General features: G+C 37.0%; 1 protein-coding gene across 6 annotated transcripts in view; it reads right to left on the bottom strand.

Annotated features, from left to right (window-relative positions):
• NBEAL1 (neurobeachin like 1) overlaps positions 1 to 12,364 on the bottom strand; it is a 74,700-nt gene that overhangs the window by 58,151 nt on the left and 4,185 nt on the right. For all 6 annotated transcript variants that reach the window (XR_007777953.1, XM_018911598.3, XM_050976724.1 and 3 more), the window contains exon 3: positions 2,510 to 2,601. Coding sequence is in view for 5 of the 6 variants with exons in the window: in XM_018911598.3 (XP_018767143.3) it covers positions 2,510 to 2,601 (92 nt within the window). In the remaining variant the exon portion in view is untranslated. The remainder of the gene's footprint in view (positions 1 to 2,509; positions 2,602 to 12,364) is intronic.

The following is a 12,364-nucleotide window of genomic DNA, read 5'->3' as shown; positions in this document are numbered from 1 at the left end:
TATATTCATCTTTTCAGCAAAATCATTAATAACATCATCAATGAGCCATTTCATACAGAGTAGAGGCATAAAAACAGGGGAAGAACTGAAGCTGTATAAGCCTATAAGCTGCTAACTGTATAAGCTCTACTTATACAGTCAAATCATAGTGGGTATACTCACACACTATATTTAGAGGTTTCCTAATTCTGTACTGCTTAGCATCTTTCACATTTCAAAAGCAGACTTCAAGAAATTAGATATTCTAATTTATACAAAAAATAAACCTTATGAGTTAAATCAGCAAGTGACAGCGCCACTTAAGAGTCCTTCTTTCAGAAAGGAAAAAGCCCAAAACCAAACCTGTCACAGAATCTTCACATTTCTTAACTGGTATTTTCTTGGATGCTAAAAACCACCACATAAGGTTTCTACTGACACACAATGTCATGCCTGTCTTCTAAAAAGTTAGTTGTGTCCAGCAATTTGTACAAGCCTTCTCCCTGAACAGTTTCTCATTATTTCCTGGCATTAGCCCTTCACTACACAAGGTCTTTCAGGCATACAGCTGTAAAACACACCAAGATTTATAGAAGGAAAAAAAGAAAAAATCTTGGTGCAGTCAGTTTCTCATTTTAGTTAGCATCACACTTTTTTAAGACCAACAGACAGAATTAGTTGTCTAATAAGGAATCCAGTTAAAGAAAAATAAATAAATAAAGTGAGTCCACAGGGTCCCGTGGCCCCTGGAGTCACTGGAAATCAGCATTTGGCCGTTCCACACTGACCTATTTTCTTTTTCATGGCCTCAGTAACACTGTTTCCACAATGTAAAGACATGCAATACAATTGACACAGCCCAAAAAGATGACACTTTTCACATGCCTGAATACATAGCAAATGCATGTATGGGCAGAAACTGCAATTCTTTGTTAACTCTAGTATCTGATCACCGTGGGTTTTCTTATTGTAGACATAAAAGCACAGGGAGGATCTGCCTTCATCCCTATGTTGTTTTGATGCTTTTTCCTTGCATCTGTTACACAAATGAGTCTAAATCCACATGGTTCTATTCCTCCAGACTAAATCACTAATCCTGTCATTAAGCTCAGAAAAACACACATTATTTTTACACTCAGTAAAGTCACCATTTATCACAATGTAGATGCTGCTACTGCTCTGCAAAGCTTTATGGTGCTGAAAAAACCCAACATGAAAACCATGAACACATACACTCAAAATCACTTAAACTCAGAGTACAAATATATTAAAAAAACTTACAAATCAAAGCACCAAGAGATTCTTAGCTTCCAGTGTTCATATTTCAATACTAAATAGTATGTTAAAGATAACCTGCATCAAAAGACAAACTTTTCTCCTTAACTAAACATGGTAAGATGCATTTTTGACACTAGAAAAAAAATTTTTAGAAAGAGAACAGAATTAACTTGAAGGTCTTGCTCACTGGTAATTGCACTATATATTTTGCACTCATATAGGATTATGAGGACATTTTAATACAAAGAGTTGGGAAGTGCAGGTTTTATCTGCTGAGATGTAGTTGCCACATTCTTCATTTCCTTGTAACAGTCGAGGCTATCACTTGCACTTCAAACAGGATCTGATCCAAAGCCCATTAAAGAATTTCCATTGATTTCAACAAGGCTTGGAATGCAGCCACATGCAAGGAGCATCATTCTATGCTTTCAAACACCATTGGTGGTATCAGCTACAATACTGACACCAGTTCTCATGAAGTCTGAATCCTTTAACATTTGGTTTCTCTTAAAATCCCATGTTCATCAAAGCACCTCAAAAGCAAGAGAAAACATCCCATGCCTAAGCTTTTACTCCTCATTTTCAAAGTTAGACATGAAAACACAATCATGATAACACTGCATACAAATTTAAAATACTAAAAAACTCTGAAATTAGGCTCCAATGGACTCTCATGATTTTAAGTGGGAACTTTTGGTCAGCAACATGAGGGAAGTCAGCAATACTCTTAACCCTGAAGTCTTCATGGATGCAAAGAAATCCCTCTCAAGTCTATAACTGGTGCATATTTTAATTTTTAAATGTTTTCAGCTAAGACACCCAAATCTTTCATTGAGAATTTTATTCACCCTTAATCTTAAAGCAAACCCTGAAATAAAACTACAAATTCTTCACCTATATCTTGCTTCTCTTCTGTCACTGCTGATGCAGATAGTAAACACTACTTCATATGCAACATTTAGTGAATACTTATTCAAAAGAATTATAAGGAATACGAAGAATAACAACTATATTTCTATGAGCAAGAACAAGAAGTACTCATACCAATTTCCTAATACAATGCAAATACCAGTATTTGCCTAGTTTCATCATTCCCAACCCAACCTGACCTTCAAATGAATGGGAGTGCCACTTGACAACTAAAAAACTTACTTTTGTTTAAAGGCAGCACTGCCATTGAAGAGGACTGGGCTCTCAGCCAGGTCTGTTTCAGGTATCAGGGAAAGATAAACAGGTCTGTAATTCTACATACCTCGTTGGCAGCTTCTCAAAGTCCACATCCAGAAACTGTTCATAGCTAGACACAAAACTATCCAACCAGAGCTTCAGGTAATCTGGATCTTTCTGTAAAAAGAAAGAGAACATTAGGCAATATTGCACTCAAGGTCATCTACCAACAGCTCTGTAATACTGCCTCAAATAAAAAGTTCCTATTTAATGCATTTCAACTGGGAGAAAGGAAGGAATACACATTTTTTAGAACCAAAAGAAAAAAAAACCTCCACCACCACCTGTGTACTTTGAAATTTTCAGCCACATTGTGCTGATGGGACATTTTTCTTCTACTCATTAGTTTATGCATCTCCTCTTCTTGGCACCAGTGTCAACCAAAGCATTTTAGCTTTTCCCCTCATAAACAATCTTAACTTCTTCTCCAGAGTCATCCATACCAGATTTCCAAACTTACTAGAATGCATTTTAGCCTTGATACCATAGATACTAGTACACAACTCTCCTTATGGCTCATAAAATTAAATAAGAACCCTAAGAGCAATCCTCAACATAAAGTAATTCTCTTTTGCTTCACTCATAGGTCAATATGGCAGATAACAGCAGATTAGAGACAGATGGTGTTCAGAAACACAATGTAGAAACTATGACTTGCATATTAGGTAGCTATTAACAGACAAAGTTATATTTAAGCTTCCTAGCTGTTCATAGCAGAGCACAAAGACTGTGTTTGTGACCAGCTGTCCCTCAGGGCTAGACACTGTCCCAGGAACTGGGACAGATTGTAGACTACTTCAAACCACACAGGGAAATGCTTTCAAAATATGCATTTGAGGAAGTCTTACTTTAGAAGTCATGCTGCCTACTTTTCAAAACAAGTTGCCAGCCCATAGCTAACATATTCCTTTGCCATGACTGTTTTTGTTCATTAAGACACATGCACACAGTCCCATGCTTTACACCACAAATACTTTTCAAAACACTTCCAAAATTTTTGCCTGAACTATTTGACATTACAAATGATTCTGAATCCACTCCCTAATTTATAACATTTTGCAGAAGTTGAAAACATTTTTCTTTATCCTTTTCCCTCTTCTGTATCTCCTCCCTTTTGTTTGTTGCCTTTATATTACCACAGATGTTCCCAAATAAGATAATGTTTCCCTGTGGAGTTAAGATGAAGAGCAAACAGTGAATATCTCCAACACACACACTCTTCTGTAGCAATGTCAGTGTAAAAGAGTCACCAAGAAAGACTGACAGAGAGTCCTGACAGTGTAAAATAGCTGCCTATGAAAGAACCCTCCACATAGGAAAGAAATAAAAAAAACCAAAGTTATAAAAAACCACGCAAACAACCTCAGAATAAAATAAACACATAAATCCAAAACCTCAAGTGATGCAAAGCTCTTCCCAGACCATCTTTCCACAGCACATACAGGAGTTATAAAGCATGGGAACCCCCTTCTCATTCTAGACCTTTTCCCTTCTCTGTGTCCCCAAAAACCACCCTCAACTCAAGCAAGAAGTGTCACAAACATCCAGACACAATTTACTTCACTATCACTATTAATTATATAAAAAATGTGTTCAGGTCCTGTGACAACAGATGCCAAATATAACCCTCAGCTAGATACACACCTTATCTGATTATTCGCTTCCGCTGACTTTACGGCACTTTCTTATTCACTTTTCCTAGTTGTCCTATTTCCCGTTCTTCTGCTTAATTCCTAATCTCTTCCTCTTTCATATTCTTTCTTCTCCTCATCTCTGATTTTATTCACTTTTCCATTATTTAAGTAAGCACTAAAGTAAACCACATGTTACAAAACAGCCAGAAGTTTTTGCCTACCTGTAGAGCACAGCCTGCTCAATTTGCTTTGCACTAGAACTCTTCCTGCCCCTGGTAAAAACCAAGAACTGCCATACTGTTTTTGATTATTCCCTGCAGCACACAATTCAACCCAACTCCCTTCATCTCAATCCCCTGCCAGTCAATTAATAATGTAATATTCCAAGTTCTGAAAATAATCAGATTTTATATCAAAATACCAGGTAGCACTACTGGTATGTGCCAGTAGAAAACAGTTTATGCAACAGTTGACTCAGAGTCATATATAGAGATTTCCATCCAAGCAGCATCACTAACTCAAAACCACTTGGACAATTATTTTTTTTTTAAAAATCATGAAGGCAAAAAAGTAAACAAGATCACTTAGCAACAAGAGAAACATCAAGAAATAGATCTCCATTATACAGCAGCTAACAGAGGCAGGCCTCCTTTCCAGAAATGAACAAAAATAAAGACTTGGGAAGCAGAAGTTCATTCCAGGAAAAAGTGACAAAATATTCAGCAAATGGGCTACAGTGAAGATATTTCATGTAAGTTATGTCAATAATGTCAGAAACAGAAGCTATAAACAGCTTTCTAAGTTCAAATCTGGCCTAGGTTTTCTTTTTTCTTTATTGGGCACCAGTCTCCTGTTGAAAGCTCCAAGAAAATCTAGATTTTACTGAAGAAGTTTTAGGAAAGGAAACTGAAAATGGTAAATGTTACCCTTGGCAAATATATATAAATGTCCTAAAACACAGCAAAATACATACAACCTTTCCACAGACCTGCTTATGGGAGTCAGATGCATCTTACCTTCTTTCAAACCAAAGGTATCATAGTTTAGGAGAAACGGAGCCTTTTTATAGTGGTTTAATATTCCAAGTTCATAATAAAACCAGGCAGTAATGACAGGTATCAGCTGTTTTGTTTACACTGTGATTTGATGTATAATGCAATTGTCCTACCCAACATCTTTAGCTTGAACTGAACTTTTTCTTGTGGTCAGCTGGTCCCACCTAATCTGGAGTTTAAATGTGGTGGAGTGAAAAATGAAAAAGAATGTATTTCTGTTAAGTCCTCCCCCGCACTCATCTTTTCAAGAATCCTCTATTGTCCCACAACAATAAACCATATTAAGAGCAGAACACAAATTAACCTTAATTTAACATTAATACATTTGTGTTCTCCAAGGCCAGATCAACTTTCCAAGCCAGTACATGTTGCAATATGACAAATATCTGTGTTACTAGGTGTCAGAAGAGAGCATCCCATGGGATCCATGATGCTACTGAGGGCAACAAATCACTGAACTGCAACCTCAGCTCCACCTGATTCACTGTAAATTGTGAGCTACTACATTACATTTGTGGTCCTCCTAAGGAAGCAGTAGAACACCAGAATAAAGCATCATAAATGCTCAGAAGGACACCTTGTGACCAGCAAAAGCAGCAAAAACTATGGAATGTATTTCCCCTCTTTGAAAATTACCCTTTTGCTATCATTCTGCAGACAGGTAGCTGGAGGCTGTATGTCAGAAAACAGCCCCAAATTGTTTTCTGTGGTGCTGGTTGAAGATGCACTTTGAGAGCACAGTTTACAAAGCAATGTATGCTTTGGTAATACACCACAAGGCTAAACTGTGATAAACCAATGTGAGGATTGGTATTCTATTCCAGCCCCACCACACACACTCTGCAGACACGTCATTTTAGATCAGCAAGAAATCAAGAAGGACATTTTTGACTGGTGCAGAAGCAGTAAAAGCAGGAAGAAGCTTCTAAGAGGTAATAAAATGCCTTTCACCAGTTACAACTTTTCAATTACTACAAGATAAGAAATGCTGTTTTCTGAAACCTTTAAAGCCTCCTATGTTACAAGCCTAAGCTTTTAATTTATTTACCCGAAACCTGCCTAGCTTTTGTTCAGGCCAGATTTATGTCATTTATTTGAATAATAATTCACACATAGAAACTGCATGCCTTAAAACTTCTGCAAGATAATTTCCCCATGGCTTGAACTCCAAGAAGGTAAAATAGAACTTAAGTCAGCCATTTCTCTTCATAGTGATAAATGGAAACAACTAGAGTTTTAACAAGGCTATCTTAAAGGTGTCACTGTAACAAAAGTCTATGAAGAAAACACAAACAAAATAAAGAGCCCAGCAGTATAAAACTTCTTTTGTTAATATCCATAAGTTTGCAGAGGCTATGCTTGGGCTTCTGAGCTCTGCCCACTGTAATGAAGGCCTTTGAAAGTGCTATAGCAGTATAAGTGTCACCTACACTTATGACAAAAAAGTCCTTTGTGCCAATTAAATCAAATGTAGCTCAGAGCAGCTGAAAGTGAAAGTACTTCCTTGTTCCTTCCCTTCCCTAAATACCTCTGGTTTTCATTAAAAAAACCAGACAAATAACCCAACCTAGCACAATGACACACCACCCTTCAGGCCACCATTTCCCCAAGATCCTCTCAGCTACAGCCCTTTACATAAAAAAAAAAAAAAAAAAAAAACCACTGCCAGGCCTGAGCAGTGGAGTGTTTCTAACAGGTACTGAAAATAACCTCAAAAACCACTCCAAACCATAACACACTAAACCCATCTCCCATGAAACAGCCACAGGAGGGTTAGGTTGTTTTTTTTTTTCTTTTCCAACATAGCTAGTACAATGCTAGGGAAAAAACATTTGCTAAATAAACCCATTGTACTGGTCCCCAGTATGCACTGCAATACTGTAACTGTGACTAAATTCTGCCAACCAATTATCAAGATTCCCATGGAGTGTTCACACTTGCAATTTGGATGTATAAACACCAGAAAGGCTGTTCTTACAGGTGGTGTTCTTCACCTTCAGCACTGAACCACACTGAGGCAAAGACCATAGCCCAGTGGGGATTTACTCTGATGCCCTTTAGACAGGCAGGAGCTTCTCTAAGGCAAGGAAGTGAAAAGAAACTACAGCCAAAATCTACACGAGCTTGGGACAGGCTCTTGTCTTTGATACACTGAATTGTCTGGAAATCACAGGAGCCTTCTCTGGTCTCTATGAAAACTGATTAAATTAATGACAAAAATGTTCTAATACACTCTTATTTTTCAATCTATGCCAGAAAGTCACAAGAAATGTTTGAACCAATATAACTTTTTTTTTATATCCATTAAGAAGCCAGGTAGTACTAGTCTTGCTGCTAGCTCTCAGTTAAATGAAAACATTTTACACAAAACTGGCACTGAAGTCCTCCCAACTGAGTCTTCATCCCCGTGCCTGTGGAATTCAGATACAATTACCCAAGGTTTCACACCAAGACTATTTATGTATTTATATAAAGGGTTTATTTTAGATTTAGTAGCAACTTCCATTTCTACTAAGGCTTCAGGCAAAGAACTGCAAGGGCAAAGCTCAGTAGAATTTTATAGATATGTTCAGGAAGTATTAGTAGCTAAAACAAAAGCTGGATCCACCCGAGGCTCTTGGCAGGGTCACATTCCATGCTCTAAAGGCAAAAATTCCCTGCAGGGCAGTTCAGAGTCCGGCTATCAGACAAGCCTGACTTGTTGGACAAGGCAGTTGTTTGAAGTTGTTAAATTTAACATGCAGCCATCAAACAGCCAGCCGGGTCTGACTCCTGTGCTAGCTCTCAGTCAACCTTCAAAGTGGATTTCAGCTTAGAAGCACAACCATAAAATCTCACTGGCACTGGCATTATCATAAGCAATCCCTCATCCCCAAGCATTTTATTCAAAATAAGAACAATCCTTTGGTGTCAAGATTCAATTAGACTTACAAAATGTAACATTAGGAAACTAAACATGAAACATTGCCTTTAGATCACTGCTGAGTTTACTCAGCTTTAAATTAACTGAAGTAGTCTGCATAATGCAGAATTGCAGAACATTTCTCAACACTGTTTGAAATAAACTATTCATTTGGGAATTAGAAGATCTGTGTTAAGGGACCTCTTTCCTCTTCATGTTTTCAGACATAAAAGGCTACATTTCCAGCATGAGAACTTCTAGCAGCCTTTACTCTGCAATATGACACAGTGCCTATGCTTTTTGTGAACCTTTCACATAAAACGCCAAGACAAAATATGAAAAGCTTTGTTATAGCAGCAACACCACAGTTAGAATTAGTAAAAAACTTCATGTAAAAAACTTCATTGTAAACTGGCATAACTGCCTTGAAAAATTCAATCAATCAATTATAATTGATTGTGGAATCACCTTGGGCTCAACTTCCCATTATAATCAAAATACTGAATTTTGAATCAGTGGATCCAAAAGAAGAAAAGCTCCTGGCAAGTAACTATAAATTTCCGTTTTCAACATCCGCACAAGCATTCTGTTCCATTTCCAGAATTAAAAGCAAAAAGGGATGGAGTGGTGATGCTTTGTTTTATAAATGGAAGTTGCAGTGAATCATGATAGAAACAACTATTTTAGGACAAGTTAAAAATTCTCTTTAGCATAGGGATTTCTACCAAAATAAGCCTATAGCTGCCAATCATGATAAAATTTAGCTCACAAACTTTACTTTAAAGTTTAATATTTTCCTTCTCTTCTCAAAACAAAAAATATTTTTAATCTTCTAGTATTGCCTTAAAGACAACCCAAGCAATTGTGATTACCCCAAATAAAACTAAAATCAATTTCTGTATCTTTAGCTATGGATTTAACTACTTGGTTTTGCCTCCTCAGTCTCACCTGGCCTTACTTAACATACTGAAGCTCAGCTATACACTGAAGGTATAATTAATGTATAGACTGAAGGGGTATAATTTAAAAACCACATATCCACTTTTCAAAATCACACTTGAAAAAAAAAAACCCTCAAAAACTACGGTAAAGCAGAATATGGGTTACTTGCCCAAATGCTCTTCAAAACTGAACCTGCATTTCTGCTGGTTCAGTTTTTAAATGATCAGCACAATTAACTAGAGCCAGATATCTGTAAATAACACACTTCTTTTCTATACCCTGCTTTACTCCCAAGAGTAAAGCAGGGTATAGAAAAGAAGTGTGTTATTTACCCACTCACTATGTATTTAATATCATTTATTCCCATTGCTTACTAAAGGCAAATGTAATCCTCAATCATAAATTGGATTATGCTTTAAATATCAGAGAATGCATCAACACACACAAACATCGTACCAGCACAGAGAACTCACAGCTAATGTTTAGATTTGGAGATACTTGGAGAAGCCTGAGATACCAAACTTAAGACAGGGTTTATGAGGAGAATAACCAAATACAGTTTTCATTTCTTGGTGCTCCCTGTCCTATCTCCCAGTGTCCTCCACTGCAGCCTCCCATTTAGCAGAAGATAAATTGGAAAAGTAAGACTTGAGCAAAGCGGTGGTTTTTTTAAAGAAAAAAGGTTCTTATCTGTCCTGTTGAGATGTGCATGTTTTGATGTTTGCTCCCATACTCACATATAATTCTTCCAGCAAGAAAAGCTCAGTAATTAGAGAAGCTCTTCTCTCCCCTACAGCAGCTGTTTAACCTTTCTGAAGCCTGTAAATATTTTAACAGTGTCTACTGACAACATTGGGATTCAGGCCTCAAGGTCCAATGCTGCTCAATGGACAGCTAGCAAGCCTTTCTCTCATTTCAGTGATCAGCACAAACACACTGCATATTTGAGTTGATTCGGCAATATTCTCTTACCAGGACACAAGCCATCCCCAGATCTGCCCAGCTGACCGAGTTAAAAGAGCTCTAACTCAGACACACACAACGATGCAGGGTTTGTTAATTTCTCTCTATATTAGAGCATCAACACATAGAACCAGAAGCCTGTGTTCATAGCTTTGTGATATATCATTCCATTTAAGAAACACTCAATTCTTTCACATCAATAAAAGCTTGATCTGAATTATTATTTGTTGGCATGTTCAGAACTGGATGTTTCTTACTGGTTCTGTAAAGTGCTGATCCACAAACCCATAGACATGTGGAAATTCTAACCTTATGTTGGACTCCACTAAAACCCTGATTCTTACATCAAAAACATGAACAAACCTCAGACTCTCCTTTATCCAGCAGTAGCAGCTATATATATATGTACTGCCACATATATTACAGAATGAGCAACAATAATTTCTTCATAGCTTGTAAAAACTTATGGTTTTCTTACATGTTTGCCTGTTTAGATTTATCTGCTGCCTCACTGCAACCTGAAGTCTGCATTCTCTGTGTCAGTCTCTGTTCTGTGTCTGAAAAACCACCAGCACAAGGTCACCCTAGCCTTAATAATTAAGGAAGGAAACAGACACTCAAGAGACTGATGGCTCATATACTGATGTCAGCTATTTATATGAGAAGTTCTATATTTGTAAATATCAGAATTATGTTAGTTCTGGGACTAGGAGACATGTCTTTAAATAGCAGTTAATTCAGAATTGGACCAACTGTTAATTCAGAAGACCAACTGTTATCTCTATCCATTCTTAGTTCAGCCTCTAGAATAGAGACAGAACAAAGATATTTTTGTCACTACATGGCCACAAGTGACTTGTGACATGTTCTTCTACAAGTTACACTCCCTAGGAACGAAGAAATTTACTTAAAACAATCTACAGAAAAGATATCTTACACAGCAATTCCTTGTAAGACTTCACTCACTAGTTTGAGCAGAGGCATGAATTTACATGATGGTGAATTATGAAAAACTACTTTTACTGAGCTTTTGGTTTGCTCAAATTCATCTAACTGTAAACTGAATGCTTCTTTATCAAATCTAACAAAGGCAATATATTGCAATGTGATCTGCATCGCTGACAAGTCAGCAACTGCACAAAATGGAAGGCAAGGGCAAGCCAAGTCAGGATGAGATCACATTTGGGATGCAATGGCCAGTGTTTCACATGGGGCTTACAATTCCATATCAATGCTTATTATATTCTTGTTGAAATATATGCTTCTCACCACAACAAAGCATAACTTGGCTAAAGGCACATTTCTTTGAGAAACAATGTTACAATATTAAATGAGAAGATATTTATAATATGTAAGATTTCTCTCTGGCACAGTGAGGGACAACTACAATATTTATCTCAATACAATCAGATTTTGTAAAAACAAATGAGAGGTGCAGCTCAAGGTAAGAAAGCACATTGGAGATAACAGCTTATGCACAGGTCTGCTCCTCTTAACACAGCAAGGGATGTGACTGTCTCAGCTCTCTACATTAGTAAAGACCAGATCATTATGATCAGCTAACACAACCAGCCCTGACTGTATCAATGACACCAAGGTTGAACATTCCCTCTTTAAAATGAGAAGCACAGGCTCCAAACTGAGTGGAAAACATTCACAGCTTTCCCTTGAAATCATTGTGCCATCTCACAGGAAAAGGCAGTATTTAAATGAAATCAGGGCTATATTGAAGAAAAGAGTGTAAGAAAAAGCTCAGAACCATTGTAGTATCATGAAAACTGATGTGAATATGGCAGTTAAGTGCTTGCATTAATGCCTTTGAAATCCTTTTTGAAGGCAACTAGGATCTCTTATTTTCACAGATTAGAAAAAATCTTCATATAAAAGGCTATCTGAACACTTTCTGAATAAAAGCCAAAATATCAGAAATCCTGACACACTTTATGTCTAAGAGTCTGAAATACCTAACAGAACAACTGGAGATGAACTACATATACTTCAACTCTTACAGATAGGACCGAGGTTGAATCTCTTTAATTTGAATCTGCAGCAAAAATTACTTCAGAGGATTATGAAACAGATATACATTTTCTATGCTCATATATAATTAATATCTAATAAAAGGTTAATCAACTAATATTTCAATAGTAATAGCAATATTACCATAGTAATATTGCAGCCATGACAGTCTATTGTTACTAGACAAAACTGGTAATTAGCTCTGTCACAAACCCAAAGAAGTCACAGACACACATGAAAGCATGGAGCTCTACTCCTGCTGTACACTTATATTAGTAAAGGATTTTCAGGTATCTGCTCAATATGCACTTACATAAGGAGTGTTCCATGCTCCTCTGTAGGTTATTGAAGGCTTTTAACTGGCA

The sequence above is a fragment of the Serinus canaria genome, chromosome 7 (assembly GCF_022539315.1).
Source record: "Serinus canaria isolate serCan28SL12 chromosome 7, serCan2020, whole genome shotgun sequence".
In the NCBI taxonomy this organism is placed as follows: Eukaryota; Metazoa; Chordata; class Aves; order Passeriformes; family Fringillidae; genus Serinus; species Serinus canaria.
This window is presented reverse-complemented; position numbering and strand designations above follow the sequence as displayed.